This window comes from Branchiostoma lanceolatum, chromosome 6 (genome assembly GCF_035083965.1).
Source record: "Branchiostoma lanceolatum isolate klBraLanc5 chromosome 6, klBraLanc5.hap2, whole genome shotgun sequence".
NCBI lineage: Eukaryota > Metazoa > Chordata > Leptocardii > Amphioxiformes > Branchiostomatidae > Branchiostoma > Branchiostoma lanceolatum.
In genome coordinates this window covers 7153752-7179795 of record NC_089727.1, presented here as the reverse complement: position 1 = coordinate 7179795, position 26044 = coordinate 7153752, and the positions used below count along the sequence as shown (strand labels likewise).

General features: G+C 42.2%; 4 protein-coding genes across 7 annotated transcripts in view; 1 reads left to right on the top strand and 3 right to left on the bottom strand.

Moving 5' to 3' along the window:
- Positions 1–7509, top strand: part of LOC136436340 (transmembrane protein 131-like) — a 111440-nt gene extending 103931 nt beyond the window's left edge. For both annotated transcript variants that reach the window (XM_066430228.1, XM_066430227.1), the window contains 7 exons: positions 586–710; positions 1632–1776; positions 2094–2300; positions 2667–2777; positions 3209–3432; positions 3777–3962; positions 4882–7509. In XM_066430228.1, coding sequence (XP_066286325.1) covers positions 586–710; positions 1632–1776; positions 2094–2300; positions 2667–2777; positions 3209–3432; positions 3777–3962; positions 4882–4998 — 1115 coding nt within the window. In that variant the 3' untranslated portion in view covers positions 4999–7509. The remainder of the gene's footprint in view (positions 1–585; positions 711–1631; positions 1777–2093; positions 2301–2666; positions 2778–3208; positions 3433–3776; positions 3963–4881) is intronic.
- Positions 1–26044, bottom strand: part of LOC136436347 (ELMO domain-containing protein 2-like) — a 202805-nt gene that overhangs the window by 121215 nt on the left and 55546 nt on the right. The window lies entirely within an intron of this gene.
- Positions 7821–16486, bottom strand: LOC136436341 (eEF1A lysine and N-terminal methyltransferase-like). 3 transcript variants are annotated; one of them, XM_066430229.1, is made up of 13 exons: positions 16395–16486; positions 15938–16166; positions 15450–15658; positions 14777–14900; positions 14187–14308; positions 13384–13530; positions 12854–13040; positions 12341–12521; positions 11849–11986; positions 11362–11438; positions 10123–10258; positions 9166–9297; positions 7821–8812 (listed from the first exon to the last, which is right to left on the bottom strand). In XM_066430229.1, the coding sequence occupies exons 1-13, from the start codon at positions 16484–16486 to the stop codon at positions 8496–8498; spliced, it is 2091 nt and encodes a 696-aa protein (XP_066286326.1). In that variant the 3' UTR covers positions 7821–8495. The 3 variants fall into 3 exon arrangements, with proteins under 3 accessions (XP_066286326.1, XP_066286327.1, XP_066286328.1); XM_066430230.1 differs by having other exon boundaries at positions 11927–11986; XM_066430231.1 differs by lacking the exon at positions 13384–13530.
- On the bottom strand, positions 18087–26007 carry LOC136436348 (putative Ras-related protein Rab-33). Its single transcript, XM_066430247.1, has 2 exons — positions 25579–26007; positions 18087–21073 (listed from the first exon to the last, which is right to left on the bottom strand). The coding sequence occupies exons 1-2, from the start codon at positions 25801–25803 to the stop codon at positions 20603–20605; spliced, it is 696 nt and encodes a 231-aa protein (XP_066286344.1). The 5' UTR covers positions 25804–26007; the 3' UTR covers positions 18087–20602.

Here is a 26044-nt window from a genome sequence, read left to right as displayed (position 1 = left end):
TTGAGTGACTTTTGTAATTTGTTTGATATCCATCTATTGAAATAGTTTACATGCAATAGGTTGTCCAGCTTAAGTTTAAAAGAATGGCTTAAGAGAGAAAGAAATATCTTTTATGTTTTATTAAGTTTGTCATGTATATTAAACATGTAACCTTGTTATATGTTCAATATAGTTGTGTACGTATTGTATTGCTTTGAGTTGTTGTGCCCAAAAGAAAGGAATAAAGACTTGTTTCACCATTAAGTACCTTGACCATAGAGGCCGTATATATATGGGGTTAGGCAGCAGAGAGAAGGTTAATCTTTTTATTACTCACTTTTCCTGGTCCTAAGCCTGTTGTTATCTCCATGAAAAAAGGCATAAGTAATGAGGAATATCTACTCTATTGTGGGCTTTGAGGTCGCACCATCTGTTGGTCTCTTATCTAGGTCAGTAGCTATTTATAGCCACTTCTCCCCTTGCCCGGCCAGTGTGGGTCATACCATCGTCATGAGCGATATAGAATGGGGGGAACTGGTTTAATAGAAAAACAAAGTTTCATGGAGATTTTGGGTCCTAAGACTCTTGTTTTGTCCTATCCCACAGAAGACAGCTTGCACCAGCTCTCGCTGCAGACCCGACAGGCAGGACACCTGTTCCGCGATGAGATGCTCTCCTCTGGCAGCCTGTCCCCCTCCTCCCCCACCCCCCTCACCGGAAACGCACCCCAGGTCTGTTTATTTGTTTGTTTTGTATAACCGGTATAATCAGTTGTATGATAGTAAGATTTTGTTTAGTGAATCTCCCACTTGGATCTATTGGGTGAAGCACAGCAAAATGTCAGTGTAACCGTATGGAGGTCTGTTCTTTTGTGTGTTTGTTTTTATGAACAACAACTGGACTCAACAACAAATTTCAGCTCTCAACCTGGATTGATATTTTGTGTGAGAATTTTTTGGATTGGCCTTCCAATTGGCTTTCCAATCTCGAAATCATAAAGAATCTAGATGTACCAGACCTAAGAACTACCATACAAGACAAGGATTTTTGTTTTGTTTAATTTACATAATTGGTAAACTGCCTTTAGGCATAATGCACCAGTTTTGTATCTAGTAAGTACAAGCTATGTAAGATTGGGCTGCAAGGTTTGAACCACTCACACCAGGATGGACCCATAGTCTTCTCGATAAGTGCAGTAGGATCTTCAATGTGCTCAAGGTATGACTGTCCTCAAACATGGGACATCCGGCTTTATGAGGGCCTGGATGGGGGGGTCCCGAAAACGCTCTATGCTAAATTCGGAGGGCCGGCTACGTAATACGCTAAATTTAGAAAGCCTCCCTACGCTCTACGCTAAATTCAGAAAGCCTCCCCTACGCTCTACGCTAAATTATGGAGTGGTCGGCAACGCTCTACGTAAAATTAAAACGGCTGATTATGCTCTACGTAAAAGGGGCATGCAGGCCCTCCTTTATGTTCCATCCGAGAAGATGTCCCAAACCAAAGCTAGGTGCTAATTTTTGAGTAAGGAAATAAAATGTATAAAATGCCTTTCCCAAGAGCACAACATTGGGGCCTGCTAGGGATCCGAACCCAGAACCTTTAGATCCTAAGTCAGCAACCCTAACAACAAGATCACCTTGCCACCTCAGGTCGCCAGCCGTCTGACTGGCAGCAGCTACAGCAGCGTGGTCAGCGGCACCAACAAGCGGAAGACGGTGTCCAAGACCATGTCAGCGCCGATGGACCCCTTAGCTTCCGCCTTTACCCCGGCTAGCAAGTCTCAGAAGAACCCAGGTAGGCTGTCAGTGGGTGATGTGATGTGGGTGCATGATATGAGCAATCGCTGTCTGGTGCCCTATGTGCATTGTGTTTTTGCAATCCAATTAAATTTGAAAAATGACTGAAAAACCCAGTAAACTTTTGGCACAATATTGGGGCCTGCTGGGAATTTGAACCCAGAACCTCTAGATTCTACATGTAACTCAACAACCCTAACCACAAGACCACCTTGCCACCAGTATCTTGTCCACTGTTGTCACAACCATTGGAAAATTAGTTCTTTGTAAGCTAATGGTTCCAAATCAAGACTCAAGATTCCATTTTTCTTCCAGGCGTGATCGGCTCCAAGGCGATGCCTCCCAAGTCCTTGTCCATGACGTCTCTGAAGAGGAACCCGTGGAAGCCGTCGGGCCCGGACAGCTCCAACACCAGCTCCGAGAGCAGCAGCCCAGGTGCATCCTGGGGCGGCGCCACTTCCCAACGACTCACCAGCGGGTTCACCAGCGAGGGCAACGTACCATCGGCGTTCTTCAGCGATGGTAGGTGGAGGGGTTTTTAAGGATGTTGTGTTAAAGCTGAGTGTGATGAATCTCTCACTAACTCAACACACACATGTACACACACATACATACACACATACACACACACACACATACATACACATGCTGACACATGCACACACACATATACATACACATGCGGACACATGCACACACACATATAAACACAAGCGCATACACACATTCTGCTTTGTTCAGCGATGGTAGGTGGAGTGTTTTTTAAGCATGATTAATGTGTTATGCACATACACACATGCCTTGTTGTGTTGTAAGCTATAAGGTGTGACGAATGATAAGAGTTTATATAGGTACCTTATTCATCGCACCCTATTTTTGCTGTTCCAGTTTCGCCCTTCCCTCCCACACCAACTGGCACCGAGTACAAGGGCGCCCCTGCATCGCTGAAGGACTCCGCTGTTGGGTTTGAGCGCAGTATCAAGAGACCAAGGGAGGCTGGTGAGTGTCTGTATAGAGTAGACAAGTCCTCAAGCCAACCAACATGCTTGGACGATGATAATGGTTTCTGTTAGTTTTGCTGATGTCTCTTCTTTAGTCAGCAGTCAGATTTTGAGTATAGACAAAGAGATATGATGTAAAAGGTAGTACCTTGGCCTTTTTTGAGGGTGCATATAGGGGCAATGGGTTGTTAATCCATTGTGTCTGGGGCACGGGATATTGGAAGGCAGAGCCCATCCCTCTCATTCCACAGACTTTTACTCCCCCGACCGAAGTCCGTTTCCCTTTTTTGTGTAAAGGGCCAAGGACACAATGTCTAGCCAGGACTCCCAGGAATCAAACCTCATATAATCTAGTGTCCACTTGTCTAGCCACATGGCCATTCAACGCCACAAACAAGCTGTCATGCTAACTTGCCGTCTTGCCCACAGACCCGTTCTCCTCCAGTTGGGAAGGAGTCTTCAACCCTGCTGCTAACGTCACCAACCTGCTCGAGGAAGACCCCCACCCGACCTTCGACCCCCAAGCAACCTTTCACCCCTTCGGAACTGTGGCAGGCACCAGTGCACTCTGGGATACCCCATCATTCTCCAGTGCAATGGGCGAGCAGCCGCCGTGGTCCCGAGAGACCGGATCCCCGCAAAGGCCATCACCGGTGAGAACTCTTTGTATCTAGTTTGTTTGTGTGTTTCACATGATCGTTTAACTGCCTGTAGGAGTATCATGCCAGTTTTGTATAGTAAGCACAACTCTTTAGGTGGTTCCTTAGATAATTTTTCCATTGACACAAGCATTAAGAATATCCTGGTCCCAGTAACTGTCTGCATTTGTCAGGGCAATAACGACTGGTTCTACTTCACCCAACCCAGTCACGTTTGAGATAGCATTCTTCACAATGCAGCAGGGAAAACTACATGTAGCTGCAATGCAAAGTTAAACCAGTCTTCAACAGGCTGAGAAAGATCATGTGTATAATCTTTTTCTCTGTCCATTTCACAGCTCCTGTCCACCAGCGCACCGACAAGTATGTGGGATATCCCAGCATCCTCGGCGGACGCGCTGTGGAGCATGCCCAGTACGACCTCCAGCGCCGGCCTCTTCCCCTCCATCTGGCCGCCGTCCCCAGACAACCTGCAAGGGGGTGCTGCTGCACACCCCGGTGGAAACGGCCAGGAGAAGCAAGAGGTACAGACAAAGCAACTTAATTGCACCTCGGATAAACGCACACTCCATTTAATTGCACCGAATCCCAAAATCCCAAACCGGTTCCCATTCACTGCATTGTTAGTGCCTCCGCATATCTGCACCGCACATTGTCACCAATACCGGATAACTGCACCAAATTTTTAAGAAAATCCTCGACAAGTTAACTAAAAAGGTGCTCTAAAAATTGGCAAACGTCGTACAAATGAGCCGATACCTGCCAGTGTAAAGGCGCAATACCGCCAAACTGTTTAAGTAAAAAAAGAAGGCGGTCTCTATTGACAGTCACATTGATAGGAATCATATGGGAGGTCCCGGGCGGGTCACGGGGTGGGTCGGCATTAAGACACGCACGCCTACCAAAGGCGGCATTACGCTTTGGCAGACAGCATGCTGTGCTCAATAAAGATTGGTCTCTACCTGTACACTGTCTAATTACTGTGAATGCATTCAAGTTCTGTACTGTAAATTTAGTCATTTTCTTAGAGATCTGATTTTGCAGTATGAGAGGAAAGGAGTTTTTGCAGTGTTTTTGAGTTCATGGTTAAAATGATATTTCATGGGAAACACATATTTTCCATGTGATGAGTTTGCTGCAAGAACTAAAATGTAACCGATGGGAATATGTCATGATTTAAGGTACCGGTATGCTATAATTTTCAAATTGGTTGACCCCCTTCTCTGGCTGCTGTCCCAAAGAGCAGCCCCAACCAAGATGTATTGAACTGTGGTCTCCCAGTTAGCAACAAATTGTTGGAACCAGGAGTTCAACTGTACATGTGAGCTGTTACCAGTTGAGCTACAGGGACATTCTGAACTATGTACAGTACTGTATGAATAAGTTTGGTCAACCCCCTTATCTGCCATTAGTACTAACTCCCAGTTCTCTCCTGTTTCCCAGGCTCAGTCTGCTGTGTCTCGGCTTGGCTCCCTCTTCAGTAACAGCATCTGGGGACCATCCCTGGCCGGCGTGACCTCCGACCCCTGGGCACCTGCACCCAAGAAGGACGACAACTAGGGCAAAACCTGATCCCTGATTGGTTGAAGCAAATGTCTCTCATGGCTGATTGGTTAAAGCAACTTTTGCTGATTCCCGTTTGGTGAAAGCAAATTTCTCTGATTAGTTTAAACAAATTTTGCTGATCCCTGATTGGTTGAAGCAAATTTTGCTGATCCCTGATTGGTTGAAGAAAATTTTGCTGATTTCTGATTGGCTGAAGAAAATTTTGCTGATTCCTGATTGGTGGAAGTAAATGTCTCAATTCTTTTTTTACACCATCTGGTGTAATGAAGTTGTCATGTTATATTTTCTGCCTTTGTAAAACTTCCAGTGCTGTCTTGATATTCCAAAGCAAATTGACTGTTTGCATTCTGTTTTTGATGTTAAAGAGAATATGTAACAAAATTATTCCTTGTCTTTTGACACGACTTGAAATAAAATTTGTTTGTTTCTCAAAAATACATTGTATGTTTGTTGACCTTGAATGACGTAGACAGAATGCTTCTTGACTATTGTACATTGAACAATGCTGATGATACCTATGATGTAACTAGGCAACAACCAATCAGGGTGCAAGGTAGTTCATTTAAAATGCTACACGGTAATCAGTGGTTATCTAGGAACTGAATGGCTTGTCTAAGTATCGTATACAAGTGCCACCTAGCATGTTTGTTAGGAAGTGCAGTTTCAGATAGCCTGGTGTACAGTATGACAAGTGATTACTGATAGTTTGTCAGGATAAGAATTTGCTTACAATGGTATCTTTGCCCTATAGCGGTGTGTCCTACCTGGGTAGTTAGGTGTTTGTTGAGTCAGCGGGTAACCAAAGATACTTCTATGGATGACATTCATGCATGGATTGTCGACCAAAAGAATTTTTTCCCCATCGTTCTTTTCATTATTTTTCACAGAAATCTTCAGATACTCATGACACAGGCACTATAACGTTATAGTAAAACTGAGTACATAAAAACTAATACCAAAACAAAAGTATGTCCGAAACTACAAAACAAGAACATGTAGACCCCAGCAAATTATGACTCCATGATGTCAATGAAAAGCCTTTATGGTAGTCAACTGTCTGCTCGATGGTCTCTATGGGTTTGACTGTAGTTCAAAATAGAAGATAAAAAATTGTGTTCCCCACATCCTAGCACATTACTTCTACAGCTTCCATGAGATGATGATAAGGATAGATGTGGAAGAATTGCTGATGGATGGCAAGTTGTGCAACAAAAGAGAACAAGCACTGAGGTAGGAAAAGCATTAACTTAGGGTATGTTAGGAGAGGTACAAAGAATATTTTGTGGAAAAAAACAAAACAAAAAAATCTGTCAACTCTAAAGAAAAGAAATTAATTAAAGCTTATCATTCATCTTTATGTCCAGCTATTTATCAATTTTTCACAAAGTTGAACTTGAAACTTTTTTTGGCTTTATGCTTAAGCCACATCTTTGCAGCATACGTTGGAATGTCATCCATAGGAGTATCTTGAGATATCCTTGGGGTCTCTTGGGTATCTATAAGCCGTATACATGACCTCGTACATTGGTATAAGTTGGTCTACATACTATGGGGGTGGTGCCCTTTCGTGTTGCCATGGCAACCGGGGTTAAAGGGCATCCTTCTGGTGTCTGCATACGTTGGGAGTGACGATTTGTTGCTTCGCGAGTTCAAGAGCAACCCATAAATCTAGTAATGTTTGGGGAGAGCGTCGTCATGCCAACGTGACAACAAGTGTAGTTGAAGCCTGCCTTCAGAAGTGAATGCCAAGAGAAAATACTCGAAATGCAAGTGTTTATTCCCTATGGGTAGTAAACAGCGGAGGAAGTGTCGGGAGAGTGTTTTCCACCCACACAGTGGACTGTAGTGAGAGGTTTTTGCAGCTTTGACACTACAAATTCCTACAGAAACTGGTTCAACTTTTTTTCACAGCTTTGTGCCTCGTTCTTCGAGTGCACCAAACATGATTTTATGCTGCACCAACCTGCTTATGTTGGTCACAACAACCGTGGTTCTACAGTACCAAGAACTTGGCTGTAAAAATCATGGAACTTCATGATTGTAATTGTCATTGCACTGAACAGAAACTCTTTTCAGAAAATCAGGCTTGAATGAGTTTGGTTTTAAGAGAACAGCCTACATTATGTTTGTTACATTCTGTTGGTAACAGAGCCTCAAAAGAAACGAGTTACCATGTTCCATTTTGCTCTAAACTGGAAAAGTTTCTAGAGGATGATGGCAGGCCTTTAAGCACATATCAAACATTTAGCGGTTGGTGTTGGAACTGAAAGATGGTGAAGAGAAAATTCTGGGTCCTATAAGAACGCTTCGGACTCATTTATCACATGAAATCAAAGACTCTTTCTTGTTGGTTTTGGTGAAAGTGCTTGGTTATGAAATATTAAAGAAAATATGTTTTAAGATGATCTCATGTAATGCGAAGGATCTTATTTTCTTATGTTGAAAGGTAAACTTGTTCGGATCATTTTATGGCAAGACACGGCCACAATAAAATGCAAAAGGAAAGTGCTCTTCGTTGTGTGTATTAAATTGAGTTACTGGCGATGTGTAAGCGAGGAGTTTTCAAATCATTTTAAAGCTACGCCAACTACAAACAGTATAGAGAAATAAACTGATCTCCAACTATAAAAAATTCCACTCACCGGAACTTTAGACTGAATCACTCTGTCTTCATCAGCCATCTGAGCTACCTTGGGTCAGATAGCTGATAAAGACCGAGTGATTCGGTCGGTCGAAAATTCCGGTGAATTTTTTTAGTTGGAGAGCAGTTTATTTCTCATTATAAAATTAACCAACTCAAACAGTACAGAAGCGTATTGAGGTTGATCTTGTCTGTTTTTGATTGATCCTACCAGAAATTTCAGATACAGTAACAGGAGTTACATAGCTAAATGGAATGGTACTGCATGCGGTCAGAATCTTATAAAATGCAACTTGTTCGTCTGTTATAGATAAAGCTTTTACGGGGTAGACATTTAATGCACTTCTCAGTTCTAGCTACAAAAGGGAAAAGGGATTTCAGATGATCCGTGAATAATTTCATCAGGTTGAAAAATCATTGGAAAGCCAGGTTCTTTATTCACGACCAACATATACAATCACAGCCGACTGTCTGTCACCTTTTTCAAAGCAATAATGACTGATTCTATCTATTCTCCATGTAGAGGTTCGACTTCAGCTGATTTCTAACGTGACTTTGACGTCTTTGTCTGGTTTTCTTTGTGTTTAGCCAACGTACATAAAGAAAACGGGACAAAATAGAAAGCCCGATAAAAATGCCTTAAAACACGTCATAACAGTCCGGAGCCGAACCTCTACTGGCATGAAGAGTAGATTCCATTTAGCAATGCAGCTAGGTGTCGCTGCTGACAGCTGCGGTCCCCAACTCAGATGCAATCGTCAATCGATGCCGCATGGAATGAATTCAATATTGTCTGGCCTTATTCTGTGTCAGGAGACTGACATCAACTAGAATCTGACTCGACCAAACGTCACGCAAGCTTGAGCCCGTCCAACTGTTCTGTTAACTCCAGTGTCGGGTCCCATCTCTGGGAACATCCCTTCGCCACCTTCTCAACAACTCCTACAGACTCCTTAAGATTTCCCAACTCCTCCAAGGAAAACTCTGCCATGTGCCCGTCGTCACAGCTCTCGTGGACGTCCTTCTCGCGAGGAAAACAGAAGAGAATCTCGTTTACTTCGTCCTCGATCTTTTTGCTTAGGATCCTGGGAAATACGGACCTGACGGTTTCGACGACGGACGCTCGCAGGGTCATGTCACGACAAGATAGGTTCAGGATAAACAAACCTGGGAGAAATGGCAACAAATTCATGAAGTTAAAGATGATTTTCATCCAAGATATTTCAGCATACATGTATCACAATCACCACTCGTAAGATCGCCTAAGGTCCACAGTATGAATGTCCGCATTGTGGCATTCTGGTGGCAGGGTGTTTGGGCCAGGTCCCAGATGTTTTGGGTTCGAATCCCCTAACATGCCCTCGGCATTTGCACAAATTTCCTCACTTCACTCAAGTGAAAATGATTACATAGCTCCAACTTTAACCTTCTCCCTGCTGCTTAACCCTTCGACCAATACAAATTTGGTGCCAAACAGGTAAGATCTTTCAAACATCAACACTTATTTCAAACACTCTTACCATCCTCATTTAGGATGTCTTTGATGTTTTTCAAACACTCCTCGTCGACGAATGGCTGCGGAGGAAAGCTCATCCCCACGGTAACGTCCTTACTGTCCACGTCAAGGATCACCACGTGGCAACTTCTGCTGGCTGAAGGGGGGGGGGGTGATTTTGTTACATGATTGTTACACTTGCTGCATGATGAATAAAAATGAAAAACAAAGAACATCCTTCAGATTGATTTTGGACAAAACATTGCACTATGGACAAATGGTTCTGACCGTTTATAGCTTATACTTACAAAGTTGATGTTTTGAGGAAAACTACCATGCCACTTTACGAATCATAAGCGTCGTCACGCCTCGTTGAAAATCGAAAATCTTTAGATTTTTTCCACAAAATCTCAGGATTTTTTCCACAAAATCTCAGGATTTTTCAACAAAATCTTAAGATTTTTCCATAAAATCTCAAGATCTTTTATATAAGATCTCAAGATTGTTTCAAAGTATATAAAGATTAATTGCAACAATTTCTTTTCAAAAACAAAGCTGGACTGAGCGGACCCATTTTTATTACTGCCCCACTGTTGATGAACACAGTACTATATTTCCTTATCGCCTTATTATGATTTGCAGATATTACACGTATGCCCCATTATGTTACATTAGTCGGCATCTTCAAAGCCCCATGTCAAGAATTGTGAATCAGCGCTCTCCCCAAAAAGCGCTCCAAAAAGTCTGCAAAGGAGGCTAGTTATGTGGTTGTGAAGGTAATAACCTTCCAGGTTACATTAATCCGCCACTTTGAAAAACAGTGGGATTGAGAGATCTCTACCCCCCACCCCCCACCCCCCCACCCCCCACGCACACACACACACACACACACGTATGTATAGTTTAGATATACGGAGGTGCATGATACTGGAGGACAATGGGTTGGAGATCTGTTTGGAAGTATCTTTAGTAGATGTCAGACCTTGTTTGGCCTGCTCCTCCAAGTACACCAGTCCATCAGTAACGTGTACTCTCATCCTTTCATCCTGCTGGAACCCAAACCAACCCTCTGCAACCTGCAGAATGGACTGGTCCAGCTCTACTACATCCATCTGGATCTGGGGTAAGAGTCGTCAAGGAATGAGGTGTGAGCATCAAAGTAATAGAATTTTAACAATGTTATAACAATAATGTTTAACCATTCTTCAAGTATATAATAGATTCATACATTCAAGGAGTAATCAATATGATCATAGTCAATACACAACTACCTACACAAGATTCAAATTGAAGGAACAGACAGACAAACAGAATACTATAAAGGAATATTTAAAGATAAACAAGTTGTGTAAATGGTCAGACGTTGTCGTTTGTCAGTGAATGGGCAACACAGTCACTGATGAAAGACAGTTGATATCGATGCTGTCTGAAACGTCTGACCGTTTACAAAAGTTATCCACTGCAGTTTGGATGCTTGTGTGGCGTCGTGTGGCGCAAGTGGTAGAGCGTGCGGCTGTCAAACAATGGGACCCAGGATCTCATCCCAGGTTGCGCCCTGAGACATGTCCGACGTCGTGCCCTTGGGAAAGGCACTTAACACGACTTTCCTCACTTCACTCAGGCGTAAATGAGTACCTAGCTCATCTAGGGTAAGGGACGTCCCTCGGATAGGACATTAAATGGAGGTCCTGTGTTTGAGGAGAGTCACACCTTGAGCACGTAAAAGAACCCACCACATCTTTCGAAAAAGAGTAGGGGCATGCCCCGGTGTGAGTGGATCAAAACATTCTGGCCTAAATGGGGTAGGGAATTTCCCGAGCAGCCTTCGTAACCCCTGCTTCTCCTAATGGGTCAGTGAAGTTATGCTTGTCTCGAGCATTGATCTTTCTGACTTAGGGCGAAGAGATGCTGCTACAGTAAGAATTAGTTCAGTGCTTTGATGAGTGCCCCCCTACGGCCTTGCACGGAGCGAATTCGATGTCTAACCTTCTAGATGTCTAACCTTCATCAAGGCATTAAAGAATGGAACTGTTGTGCTTTGATGATGTCCCATTGCTTTATATTTACTTAACAACGCAGTAAAGGTGACTCAAGTTACCTTGGTCACAATCCATGGGCCTGATGACAAAGTAGTACAGAATACTTAGGTGGCAATAAAATATGCCTGATGAGAAAGTAGCGCGGGTGCTATTCTTGTCTTTCTTGAATATGTAACAGGTACCTTGGAGAAGTGTTTGTGCAAGAACAGAGGAAGGCCGCCTCCACCCAGACCCACCAACACAACATCCAGCCTGGTGTCTGGGGAAAATGAAGATGCAGGACACGTTAGAAAAACATCACACTACACTTGATTCCACGAATGCCATCCCGATTCAAAACAGTAGAATGTTGTTAAAGGAGCATTCCACTGAAGAAGCGGGTATTATTTTCTGATAGATTATATTTTTCATCATTTTGGATGGTGGCGTAAAGCCGGCAGCCCCGAGTATGAGAATCGGGCATAAGCCTTGAGCGACAAACCTCTGCATGTAAAAGAACCCAACACACCTATCGAGAAAAGTAGGGGTAACCCGGTGTGCTTGGCCAAAAACGCGAGCCGTAGCAAAGCCGCATTGTACTACTACGGTAGCTAATGAAAAAGCGCCATGCTTCGTTCTCAGTCTGAGCTTTGACCGCTTTACCTTTCCCTTATTGCTGGAGATATTTACCTAATAACTGTTTAATATTGGGCAGACACCCCAGACCAGCCACCATAACTCTGTGATGTTGGCAGGCCAGGTACCCACAGTCCACCACTATTTTCTTCCTTGTCCGCCGTCGACCCTTCTTCATGGGAATTTTGTTTTCTGCAGAAGAGAAGGTGAACAAGATCATTGACGTACTAAACCTACTCACCATTCTTACGAAATCTAGACAGGGCCACCTGGCCCTGCCGGTCGACATTTTTTTTTGTCTGCAGCCTAGCCCATGGCATTTGCGTCATAATCATCAAAGCTCATTCAAACCAATCCTCTTCCACAAAGTTAAAGATGCGAGGTCACGAGTGCAGTACATTCAGGAAGCTGGTGACCGGGCAAACTTTCTTCTGACTGGTGCAATCCCCACGGATTACACCCAAGAGTGCAATCCTGAGCTGATGATGATGTCTACCATTTACCAATAGATTCGTTCAGATAAGCCGTCAGAGCTATTTTCCCCACCTTGCACCATCCTAGCCTGAGACTGCACAGCATTCCTGTTGCTGAGGAAGATGAGGTTCCTGAAGATGATTCCATCCTCCCCCTCCACATCCTCCACCACATATGGACCACTGAACTGACTGGTACCCTCGTAACACACGGTCCTGGTACCGATGTCTGCACCCACCGACAGGAATGGCACCTACAAAACACACATGAACCTTATGGTTACTTACTGGTCCTTCTTAGTCATGAAACACCGTGTTCTGCTGCTACAGTAGAAAAATTCTTGATTAGAGTACTGGTTTACTGTGTTCTTGGTTGATACGAAGAAAGATGGAAACAGAATTTTCATTAGGAATTTCTTGTTACAATTTATGTTTTCTTTTCAAAGAAAATCTGTTTGAATGTGTACAAAATCATTTGTCCATATTTGTATAAATCCTTCTTACCTGAACCTTGATAAATTTCTTTCGATAAATTTGAATGCTTCTATGATACATGATCAGCCTATGCTCCTTCAAAATGTTTCACCTGTATTTTCCTGTTGAACCCCGGTGGTGCCAGCTCCATGATCTTGCCTGACAGTTCCTTCTGTATCTCCGCCATGGTCTCATACGGATGTTCCCTCTGCAGGGAAACCACCACTAGTCTCCTGAACCCCGCCGTCCCCGCCAGCTGTCCCCGACCCTCGTCCGTCGCAAACAACCACTCTACCTCCCTATAACAAACAAACAACAAAATATGAAAAATGATAGATATTACAACAGATATTTGCTCCTTGAGTCCGACCCTTGTCTGTTGCGAATAACCACTCTTACCTTCTTAAACAAACAAACAAACAAACAAACAAACAAACAAATACATGCAAAATGAGACCTTACAACATATCTTTCCTGAGGTACTTTTGTATCTACTATCATTGGCGCTAGTCCACCATTATTAGAAGTAGAGTTACATATCTTAAAGTCATTGTATGAACATGTACCAATGCGTCAAGAGAAGAACACTTCCAATGGTTCTAAGAATCCTCGAGAATAAAGAAATTCAGCATCACCCTTTACCTTCCCTGAGGTACAATAAAGACAGCGAACTGCCTGTCAGCAGCCCTGACTGTGTCTGTTTCCACGATGTGGAGGATGTATTTAGGTACAGAAGAGCTGCTACTGCTGGAGAACAGCTCCAGGCACACTGTCTCTCCCTCCAGACCTCTGGAACATAACATATCGTCTGATGAACCTGTCAATCAGCACCAAGGACAGAGTCATCCCATAATTACGGTTCTTGCTGGCAAATTTGCAAGATGTTGGCACATCGGCAACCAAATCCGTAGCTAGTTTTTTTGGCACACTTTTAAACACATCAACCGAAGAGGCTCTCTGGGTGACTCCACCACCAAGGAGGTCGTGTTAAGTGCCTTGCCCAAGGGCACAACATCGGGGCATGGTGAGCATCAAACCCAAGATCTCTTGGCTCTGAGTCCAACGCTCTAACTAACAGACCTGGCAATCAGCACCAAGGACAGAGTCATCCCATAATATTCCCAGAGTAATGTTGTCTGACAGACTTGCCAATCAGCACCAAGGACAGATCCATCCCATGATATTCCCACAGAAATGTCGTCTGACAGACTTGTCAGTCAGCACCAAGGACAGAGCCATCCCATAATATTCCCAGAGTAATGTTGTCTGACAGACTTGCCAATCAGCACCAAGGACAGATCCATCCCATGATATTCCCACAGGAATGTGGTCTGACAGACCTGTCAGTCAGCACCAAGGTCAGAGCCATCCCATAATATCCCCACAATGATCTGGTCTGACAAACCTGTCAATCAGCATGGTGATCTCCACACACACACACGCACCTGTTCTGTAGCTGTTGTCTCAGCATGGCGTAATGTTGTCTCTCCTTCACAGCTCTCATCACGTCCTCCTCACAGGACAACCTCTGCGTGGTATCAGTCCCGCCTAAACACACCTCCAGAATCTGGAAGAGAGACAGTTACCATTCTACAACAGAACCAAGCATTGAGTAATTTTCATGTCAGTTCTCCCTGCTGAAGTAGCCTTTTGGCACCAAATTTGTATTGATTACACGGTTAGGTAGCAGGGAGAAGGTTAACAGGTCAACTGGTGTAAAAACCATAGCAATCAAAACAGTTTATTGTTCAGCACGAATGCCATATTTAGCCCTACTTGATCCAACCTTTTGGCACTGTGTATATTACTAACGTTGGTGTTGGTTGAATTTTGTATTGCATTTTTCTGCAAGGTGTAACATTAACAGATTCTAATTCAAAAGTTCAAATCTTCATGAAAAAAAAGCGAAAACAACACCTCTTCAAGTGCAATAAACAGAAGTAGAATTTCTCATAGATGTACATGCTTACACACATATCATATTTAATACAGAAACAAGAATGTAACCGGAATCGTCTATCATGACCTTAAGAACCTTGTTCATCTGCGGCATCTTCTTAAACTTTGTGAAGACGAAGATGAAGACAGGTAGAGGCATCTCCTTCTGTGACGTCTCCCTGTCACTGTCGGACACCTTGTGAACTCGGGTGATCCAGCCTCTGAGGGGGAACAAAAGAAAAAGATGTCAAAAAAAAGGGCTACTCTACTTGTACCACACATTCAAAGGCACGGCTAAATGCTTGTACGGATATTGTTCACTCTGTTTCAGGGCTTCATATTCTATAATCCTTTTCATATAGCCTGAGACAAAGTAGTAGTAAAAAATCTCAAATCTTGAGTCATAGTTGTTTGCATGATCCAGGCTTGTTATCCAGAATGGCAAAAGGAAATGTTTTGTCTGGTTTGGTGTGTGATTTGGTGTTTGTAAACAGTATAACTAAAAACTGCCTTGGTGGATTATGTTGATAATTGGCATGTGGTCAGTTGTGCATGAGAGCTCAAAAGATTTTTATTTTGGGGCCCATAGCAACTTGTTAAAGTATTGTAGTAGAACATTAGGAAACTGCTCGGATCTGTATGTTTTTATCTGAAGACTGTCACCAACTTGGAGTGGTAGATAAATCTTTGGCTGAAAAAGAAGGGACAGAAGTTTGGGCCTCCTATTTATAGCAGGCTCGAGTAGCAGAATTGCCTTTCTTAAGACTTACTCCTGGGGGAAGTACTGCAGGAGCTTCTTCATGATATGTTCCTGAGACAGGGTGATGATGACGTAACGACCTCCGACCTTTAATATCCTGCCGACCTCGTCAAACATCCGCGTGACCTGCTCCTGTGTTTCTGATTGGTTGTCAGGCATCAGGGCGTCCAGCGTGCCCTTGTCGAGCACCGCGCTGAAACTGGAGTCTGGGAAATCCATCTGGAACACAGGGAGGAACTGTTTCAAACATGGCATAACAGAACTTTCTACTTACCTTTAAAGCAGTCCTAAACTGTTGTTTTTAGTATAGATTAAGTATCAATGTATACATGCTCATCTGACTCTTTGCAGAATCCCATTTGTGGCGAATTACTATAGTACACGACATGAAGTAGCGGATTTATGTAACACGGCGGATTAATTCTAATGGAGGTTACTGAAATGCTACTGGTGAGAACTACATGTTTACTGTCAGACTATAACGATACATATTTCAACCTTCATGACATCCATCTGTAGGAACTTCATGTCCGCCCGTTTCTCCGCGTTTCTCTCCGTCATCTGCCGCACCACCACGTCGCTGATGTCCACGTTGGTCAGGCCGCGGTACCCGACGTCATACAGATCCTCGCTGAGCCGCGAGTTGCCGCACCCGACAACCAGCGCCTGCTCCTGGGGCTTGATGTACTTGTGCAGGATACCGCATAACTCCGGGTACTCTCCATACCTGTGGGTAAAATAATGAATAGATAAAGAAAGAAACAAACAAAGAAACAAATAAACAAAGCCTGCTCCTGCAGCTTGATGTACTTGTGGAGGATCCCATTCCCGTACAACTCTGGGTACTTTACATACGTTTATTTTCAGGGGGAGCGCTGATTCGCAATTTTCAACATGGGCTAAGGTTCCCTATGCCAGGAAAACCGGGTTGTATATTGTATATTGTTGCACTCACCACTCGAAAGCCTTCTCCCCCCTCTTCCTGAAGAACGTGTCCCAGTAGTCGACGGAGCTGAACTCCGTGTGGCTGCGCGGTAACAGGTCCATGGCTGGGGGGGGGGGGGGGGCGGTCGGGGGGAGGTGGGATGGGGGGGGGGGTGTCAAGAGAAAATATATAGTTGTTTACAAGCTCGTTCGCTCAAGAATAAGCACCAGAGAAGGATAATGTTAACATCAACTGCATTTTGTAAATTGCAACCACCTTATTAATAATGAATGAAAAACCTTTATTGTACATCCGTGCCCCAAGGGGCTAGGTACAGGTCGTCTAACCTGTGACCTAACTATTAAATATGTATGTGACATATACAGTGGAATATATACAACACATAGCTTAAACATGCATAGTAGACAAAAGTGACAAACTAAGCTAATCCAGTAGAGTCAACGTCTTCTCGCTTCTTTGTACATGTGTAAATGTATGAACAGATCATGTTTCTTATTCATCGTCTTTGTGTGTGTACAAAAAACTCGGACATATCTAGCTTATGTAAAACTTGGGGGTAACACAAATCTCAATCAACCAGCTGGTTAGTGGCTTGAAAAGTGTACATGACATGAAGTTAAAAAGTTGTTACAGAAACTGGACAGATCCTACCTTTTAGAATCCGAGAGAGCAGAGTAAAGCTAAAAAGGCCCAGGCACCCTGGCCTCACCAAGCCTAACTATGAGGTTATGCTGGTAAGGAATGTTGAAACTTATAATTACCGCTTGGGATGATCCGCATGGATGGCTGAAAACTGTGGATAGTTGGACCGGACGAGCAACTTTCACTGTGCGGCCTGGGGCTATTGAATAGTCCATTCTTGTACGGAAAACTCAAACTATTACACAAAGGTTGATAGAACATAAACTTAAACTTAGTAAAGTTTGGAAACTTGGTTTCGGTCAATCATATCTCAATCTCATTTTATTATAGATCATTGGAAAGCTTATCCATCATCCTAAACACTGGCTCCCCATTTGCTATAATTGTACATTCGTGGGTTGTGCACCAAAGCTGTGTACGTGGGCTAACTCTGAGAAAAAAGTGCCACGATCATACATTTGTAGGTTTGTATGTTTTCTTTTGATTAACTGAAATCAAGTTTCCAAACTTTCTGCGCTAAGTTTAGCATTATTACTCTGGATAGTCCAGGCAGTGAAACATCCCGTTATTTACTATCCAAGGCTTCATCTAACTTGAAAAACCCTCTGGCCTAAGACACCTGACTCAGTGACTGTAAATTCGGCACTCATTTTTGCCCACATGTGACGTTCCCCATCGGTTCAGGGCGGTTAGAATGGGCAGTTACAACAGACGTAATGTAAAGGTTTCACATTGATTATGCAAATAAGATCTACATTAGAAACGAATTATACAAATCAGGGCCTTATTTGCATAATCGATGAGAAATGATACAAAAGCCACCTTTGCTAAGATAAGACTTTAATACTTTAATAATAGACAACTTGTGTTATTTGGGTAGAGAAGATCATCCACTGGTGAATTTATGCAAATGAGGACCTTATTTGCATAATCATAAAGAAACTTTTATAATATGTTAGCCAAAAAGGTTAACATCATTTGGGGAAGGTTCTTTCTTTCCTTAGAATAAGTTTCCTGTAAATTATGTCATAATTGCAAAGGATGGTAAGTAAACACAGACCTTTTCAGACTTCCTTTATTTACCTTCCAAAGCTCTTACAAGATACAGTAAACCCTGTGTTGATGACGAAACCCTGTGTTTCGGTTTATCCCCATCAACGTGCACAAACACCACATCTTATCACGTACTTAAGATTGCACAGCAGTATCTTACAGAAAAGTGGCTTCACAGACAAAATACAACTTGTAAAAACATTAGCATGAGTATAAGCATTGCAAAATCATGGTAATAATTATAATATCATAATGTTATTTTACATATTTCATATAATCTAAATAACTGGTAAAAGTGATAAGCACATTATAAATTTTAGATAATGCAACAAAAACAATTGTAAATTTTCCATCAAATATTCTGGAATGAGCAAGTCCTTGGTGCTAAGAAAGATGCAGCTAAACATGTCCAAGAGTCCTCCAACTATCCTTATCCAGTACTTATATAATTATATGTCTACATTATTATAGTTGGACTCTATATGATAACAATTTGATAAAGACTTGCTGTATAAAAGAAACTGAGTGTGTGAATGGTCACACTTCTTTACACACCTGTACACTGTAGATGTTCACATTCTGATGATTCATTCAGTACAAGTGTTCCACAGATCCTATGGAACATTTCATTTCAAACAACAATCATCAGTAACTTTCCCTTCCAGACTGTTAATGGTGAAAACACAAGTTAACATCTTTATCACAGACTGGAGCTGAGCCGTCACAATTTCATTTCTAATAAGTTTGATAATAACACAATCTTTTAAAACCGTTATATCAGTGATTAAGTAAAGCTAATACATGTAGTAGCTAACCTGTAAGTAGCCTGACACCATAGCAGTGCTAAACGTTACCTTGATCTAGATGTGTTTTTAAATTTCCCGTAGTGTGGCATCGACATGATACAGAAACAACTTCTACCACATACATGTACATGTAGTTGATTTATCATCAATATTCTACCTAACTTATAACTGTGTACGACTGTATGGTAACACTCATTCATAGTTCCAGCACTGGAACAGTCAATGTAAACATCTATAATCATCATAATAAACTACTTTATCTTTGAAGTTGCAGAGATTGCTACCCTGAGAGACTACTGTTTGTACCTTTTTCTTAATATGGTTCTAGTTAAAATCCCAGTCAACACTTACAATCTAGTTTATACTAAAGCCAAATTACTGTTCAAAGCCAGATATGATTGGATAAATATTGGCAGCACTTAGAAACAGGATGGCATTGTCACTGATAAACAAATGACATAGTTTTAATAGTAATTATCACCTCTAATCGGATTTTGTATACAGGAAATTCTACCAAGTATTCTCTAGCTCCCTACATAAAGAGCATCAGTAGCAATTTCAATACAAGAGAGAACTCAATGATTATGACACATGTATGAAACAAATTCTTCCAACATTTCACTGTTTGAGTAAACTAAAACACCAAGCTTTGTTTTTTGTCCATGGCAGCTAGCTTTGCATGGCAATCCTAACACTGGCTAGCTTGTAGTTGCGTCTCACACAGAAGATGTGTAAGTGCACTTGATTACTCTCTGTGAAAGTGTCATGTCATCTTGGTCAGAAGTTTATGATATTATCATCAAGAAGAAACCAGAGACCATGATTATCAAGTTACATCCAAATCTGCGTGGACAAGTGTCAAGTTACAATAAGACACAATTAATTTCCTACACATAAATGACTACTGGCATCTTTTGCAGATGATATATAAATATACAACATAAGTCACTGAACATTTATTTCTCTCTACATACTTACATATTAGCTAGCAAGTTCCATACAGCAAGTCTAGATCATTCAGACCTATGTATACACTTCCACATCAGACCCAGACTTGTTTGGCTCTTACATGCACCAGCAGCAGATAGTTTTACAACAGCTGGATTTGTCAGCAACAGTAGTGGAAGGCTGGCCATTTCTAGTACAGTCGAAACTGCCCAAGAAGATCACTCAGGGGACTGAGAAAATCTGGTGTATCTGGACAGGTGGCCACTATAGACAGGATTCTCAATGCTTGTGTCAATGGGAAACATTATCTAAGAGACCACCATAAAGTGGTCACATCGGCCAGGTGGTCCTTATGTAAGAAGTGGTAACCTGTACAGGTTTGCCTGCACATAGACCTAGCTGGATACGTCTACAGTTAGCAATCTTGCAGGCCAGCAGGCAACAGCAGAAGTGTGGCAGCAGCACTAGTTTGAAGATGAGCACAACAAATGGATGTTTATGCTTGAGGGTCTGTCGCATATGCAGAACTCACACACATACATCCCAACACACACACACGTGTACACGCACACACACAGACCAGTCTGTTCTTTGCTTCCCTGTCCTATAGTCTCAGTACAAGAGGAATTACTATTGGCTTTGCTGCTGGAGTTTCCCTATGATAGACTTCTGCACTCTGGCTCTGCTCCCAGTTCCCCCAAGCTTTACAAATGGTTATTGGTTAAAAGGGTTGAAGTCCTGTGGTGTTCAGAGGGAGGTGTGTAATCCTCAGCAGGAACAGTCACCACTGGAGCCGCTCCTCTCCCTCCCGATGGAGATGACTTTGGCTCTTTTCATGTCTGTGGAATTGTACCGCGGTAGAGCTTTGTTCATCATCTGTTTGTGGGCCTTCAGCTTGTGCGCCAGAGTCATGAAAATGGCCTCGACGTTGTCCGCCTCGGAGTCGTCCTTCGCGGACGTTTCGAACAGCGGCATGCAGTGCATGTCGGCGAACTTCTGTGCCAAGTTCGTGCTGACCTGGATCTTGTCCTTCTCGTCGCACTTGTTGCCCACGAGGATGCGGGGCACGTCTGCCGACAGGGAGTGGCGGTCGCACTCGTCTATCCACGCGGGCATGTTCTCAAAGGACGCCAGTTTGGTCATGTCGTACACAAACACGACGGCGTGCACGTTCCTGTAGTAGTGCTGGACCATGCTCTTCCTGAAGCGCTCCTGGCCTGCAGTGTCCCAGAGCTGCAGCTGGAGACAGGGAACAAAATATATAAGCTGTTAGTTTCACTGATGCAGGTTAGACATTCAGGTAATAAGACACGCCAAAAAGCAGTTACTCAAGCAACTTGATATAAACTGTTGAAACAGTCAGACGTTTCAGACAGCATCCATGACTGACGAATGGTAGCAGATGCAGTCTGAAAGGTGTTAGTTCGTTACAACGGCTCTACATTAACATCAAGAAACTTTAAAAGTGCCTTAACCTTCAGGCTGCTAAGGTAGCCATTTGGCACCAAATTTGTTTTAGGGTTACACAGCAAGAAGAGGGTTAAACTATGTGTACTATGTCCTCTATCTACTGGTTTATGTTACAAGTACATGTAATAAACATGTTACATGAATGCACCCCAGAAGGGTGAGGATTAACTTCTCTGTCTTGACGTTGATGCAAAATACTCCCACACCTGTGGACCTGAAACATATACCAGTCCTGTAGCTTTTCCACTCAGAAATTCAAAATAATCCCCTGTAGGAAACCATGGACATTTCTCCACCAGTATACATTACAGTGCGGCCAATATTACCAACCCTATCAATCAGCTGAATGAATAGGATCCGTAATGCTTCTACATTATTGAGAGGAAGAACTTTACAAGTTCGTTATAAATCAATTAAACACTGACCATATGCCACTGTTAGTTCAGTCATTCATAAGACTCTGCCAAAGGACTGGTATTAATACAAATGTACTCTACATCTTGAAATATTTGCAGTGGTTTTATTTTCATACTTTTTGCAGTAAACTCTCACTGCGAAATCATAACAATACAAATAATGTGTTCTGTATTTCTACTCACTAACTCACACTCACTCTCCGGTTTATCATCTATTGTTCCCCGTGGTGCGGGGATTAGAATTACTGTACTACAGATTAGAATTGCATGTTTAAACTGTAAACTTCCAAACAACAAAAACCTTCTTACCCCTCCTACTGCAAAGATAGATCTACAGTACCTGGCTGAACCAACTCTGTGGATTTGGTACTTCTACAAAAACGGGATATCATAGTGACTTTGAAATGAAAATTACCTGAAAGACATAATTGTGACCACTGCAATTTCTATGTCAGATACATTGACCATCATCTTCAAAAAACATGCATATGTTCTGCCTTCAAAACTGAGACATTTTTGGTCTCTGTTGCCAGCTGCAGAATAGCAAATGAGAGTCAAACCAGGCTGCCAGAGGAGTCATAGATAATCGATAGTAACTGAGTACTTCACAGTCTTGGCCACTCCCAACAGAATGATGTTTGACATTTCCAAAGTTGAAATGTCAGCTTTGCTACATTTGCATGTAGTCAATACTATACATGTATTGTTGAGGGACCTTGGCAAAAGTGCTATACCTAGAACTGGATAATTAAAAAAATTATAGTCATCACCTTAGTGACTTCCCCTATGGTGCCAGCTTGGGTCACATTTCCAAGCCAGTGCCCAACCAGGCAGTTTGCAAGACCAAAAAGTATGATACAGAAGATAACAGAACACTCAAAATGTAAACAAAATTAGTCATTGGTATGATTTGTTCATATATATTTTTGTGATACACTTTTAATTCTATTTTTTGTATGTATGGCTGACCTAGTTTGGAAAAGTGACTGGCATAATTACTGGTTACCGGGGCATGGATACGAAGATTTATTGTCTGGAGTCTCTGGACACCAGTCACAAGATGGACATGTGATCATTGTGCCGTCTGTGGTGTGCCCTATACCCTGCTGATATACAATGTAGGTCACCATATGATAGGGATGTTTCCTGTGCTCCCCTCTCCACATTCCAGTTACACTTATACACAATTGCTCTGTATGTTCTATCAACAAAATATGAAGTACGGTATCACGTTTTCAACCCATAGTTCTATCTCACTTTGTACACTAACTATATATACTGACTAGATGCTTTATATACAAACTATAGATACTTTATATATACACTTGAATTCGTCTAAGGACTATGTAGGTACTAACTAGTAGGTACAATGTAGGTATATATACTAATAAGATACAGTACTTAAGAAAAAACAAATGGAACCAGAAACCATTAATTACTGGCACAGGTTACTGACAATTTATGCCGAGTAAGTTACAAAGTTGCAACACTAGTTACTCTAGTTCTGGCAGTTTCCCTGACGCAGTGCAAGTACGAGTGACGTAATCCCATTCATGTTAATGAGCCAGTCACTATGAAAATGATGTCAGTCAGACAACAGGGTTCTTGACATTGTGCAGCACACCTGAACATCTAATTTTGCACTACGATGCAGATGAATGACGAACTGAATCATTTCGCACTTGCAACAAAATTTACTGTCCGTGGGAAAACACAGCATGACTTGGTAATGAGGACATACTGTCTGCCCATCAAAACTGTGTGGCAGGTCTGCAGACACTAGTCTACATACTTGAGATGTATAACATCGTAAATGACATTGAACTTCCGATTTGAAGCTGATAGCAGACACTTTGACAGAATGTTTGAACCCTTTTCCTCATCTGCCTAGAATTTAATGTATTACTCCATATGCCTACTACCCACCAATTAAAGAATTTCATGATTTTTTTTATACCAGTTTGAAATACCTTGTTAAAAAAAAGGTCTCAATGAACCAACCAACCTACCAACAAACAAACCAAAGACAATAAAACACATTGAAACCGAACAATTGACCGACAAATAAACAAACAAGCAAACTATGGTAAAGCATGACCTCAGGAAAGACAAATGTAATATCACAGAATTTCCTGCAGAATCCCAATAACGTTGCTAAGATAAAGGAAATTTTATGATGGACTGGTCATGTTGTACTAAAGATCAAAGCCCAGCAGGAAGAGGATGTGGCTACTGTGAGCGCACCTGTAGTGACACAGGTCTGTATGGGAGCAGTGAAACATCACAAACACCAGGAAGGAAATGGTGGCAGAGCAAAGACAAACTTCTCAAGTACAATAGAACAGGGTCACTCCTGTAGTACGGGAATGAATACAGGGCATACCAACATGCAATTGGATAAATAGGAGGTGTCCTAACTCCTTCTCCTAGTGGCAATCCTGTCCTTGTGCTAATCCTGACAAAGTGATAGGCTCTGCCTCTGGCTGCTCACTGAAACATCTACTTCCATTTGCACCTCGAGACTACTATCTGGTTAATTACTTTTGTCTGAAAGGTAGCATACATATTTCATAACATTTATCAGCGTAGAAATCCATATGGCAATGAGGCAGCACAAATGTCAGGAGGTCATCTTTGCCAATCAATATTATCATACAACTCGTTAAGTGTAATGACAATGGCAACTCATACCTCATGAATTAAGATACTGAAACATTCACGGACATAAAATGACTTTGTTAATTTTTTTGTGTGTGACTGTGACCACCTTAATTTTTTTGTCAAGGCACACTCAGATGTTCTTTGTTCATTTCTCAGCACACTGTCTTTTTCCACATTTAAGCATCTAGGCTCAACCATACTCCATAGCTTAGGTTGCTGGATAAACACATTTGTACATGTAATAGAAATTGGCCAAATAGCTTGAATAATTTGCCAGTAAGCTGGCCATGAGTTACCATTTCCTACCTCCTGTCGAATGAATTGTTTTCCGAGGGAAGCTCAGTTCCATATTTTGTAGCCGATTTCTTCAACTTTTTCAACTCGACACTGAGTCGACAGGAGGTCTGGTAGAGACTACTAATTTGCTACACACAGTGGAGGTCATGAGGTCATGGGCATAATATGACAACATAGTCATGAATCATTTTGTTATCTGAATGATAACCATGTTATACCCACGACCCATAACTATCTAATAGAGTATATCTAGTACGACTCTGGACAGCCCGAATATTTGGATTGATGCAAAGTCAAAGTCAATTAGTTCAAGATTGAATTGATTTTTTCCATTGGAAGTGACAGAGGTATGAAATATCACAAATGTGTCTGTATTGCAATTCATATTCAATACAAACACACGTTAAGAGCTAAGTTATAATTGATGCCTGCATTGTTCTCAAATGTGTCTTAGAAGCACCTTGTTTGTCAATATTTGACACCATAGTTGATGGTCTGTTGATGTGTAATTATCACCTGATTAGGAGAGGGCGTTTAACAGAGACACACTAATCACAATTTGATGGGCTGTCATACTAAACTCTACTCTACTCTACTCTACTCTACTCTACTCTACTCTACTCTACTCTACTCTACTCTACTCTACTCTACTCTAAATAATCATCATTACAATCAAGTCTACACAGGACGAAGATATCAGTTCCCAAAGACATGTGACAAATACTTCAGGAAGATGCCAGCAATATGTATAGATCTTCTGTTATGTTGTTACGTTGATAACGAGACCTTCTTGTTTGACAGCAGTAAGCATGTATACGCAGACGCTCTGTGTAAACGTAAATAAACAGATGCTATCAATTTAAATAGGTGATGTGTGTGACGAGCTTCTGTGTGGCCTACCTTTATCGTCTCTGAGTCGATCTCCAGTGTCCTCTCGCGAAAGTCCACCCCGATCGTGGCCTCTATTTTGTCAGGGAACTTCCCGCCACAGAATCTGAACGTCAGACAAGTCTTCCCGACGTTCGAGTCTCCGATGACAATGATTTTAAAGATGCGTTTCTGCTTCTCCACGGAAAAAGTCGACTCCAGTTCGGAAACTTCCGAGGTTGTGTTCTCAGTCTCCATTTGCGAGTGTTTTCTGGCCGTTCGGTCGCGAAAGATGAATCCCAGGGCTACAAGCTACCACTCTGCTGCTGCGACATCGACCAATTAGCCTGACAACCCAAGGTTAAAGCTCCTATTTTGCAGAATTTACCGGTGTCTACGTTTTTTCAGGACTCGTCAGCCATGTTTTCTTATCCAGCCACCAACTCTCGCGTAATCTCGCGATGACAGAAGTAAACGGGAAGATGAATTTTCAACAGCA

What these genes read in the sequence shown, in the direction of transcription:
- LOC136436348 (XM_066430247.1), bottom strand. Translation starts at nt 25,803, where the DNA reads ATGGAGACTGAGAACACAACCTCGGAAGTTTCCGAACTGGAGTCGACT. An exon ending in TCGACTCAGAGACGATAAAG is followed by an intron (nt 21,074 to 25,578) that starts GTAGGCCACACA and finishes CCCTGTCTCCAG; the next exon opens with CTGCAGCTCTGGGACACTGC.
- LOC136436341 (XM_066430229.1), bottom strand. Translation starts at nt 16,486, where the DNA reads ATGGACCTGTTACCGCGCAGCCACACGGAGTTCAGCTCCGTCGACTAC. An exon ending in GGGGAGAAGGCTTTCGAGTG is followed by an intron (nt 16,167 to 16,394) that starts GTGAGTGCAACA and finishes TTTTACCCACAG; the next exon opens with GTATGGAGAGTACCCGGAGT. An exon ending in TGCACAAACACTTCTCCAAG is followed by an intron (nt 10,259 to 11,361) that starts GTACCTGTTACA and finishes CTCTTACCCCAG; the next exon opens with ATCCAGATGGATGTAGTAGA.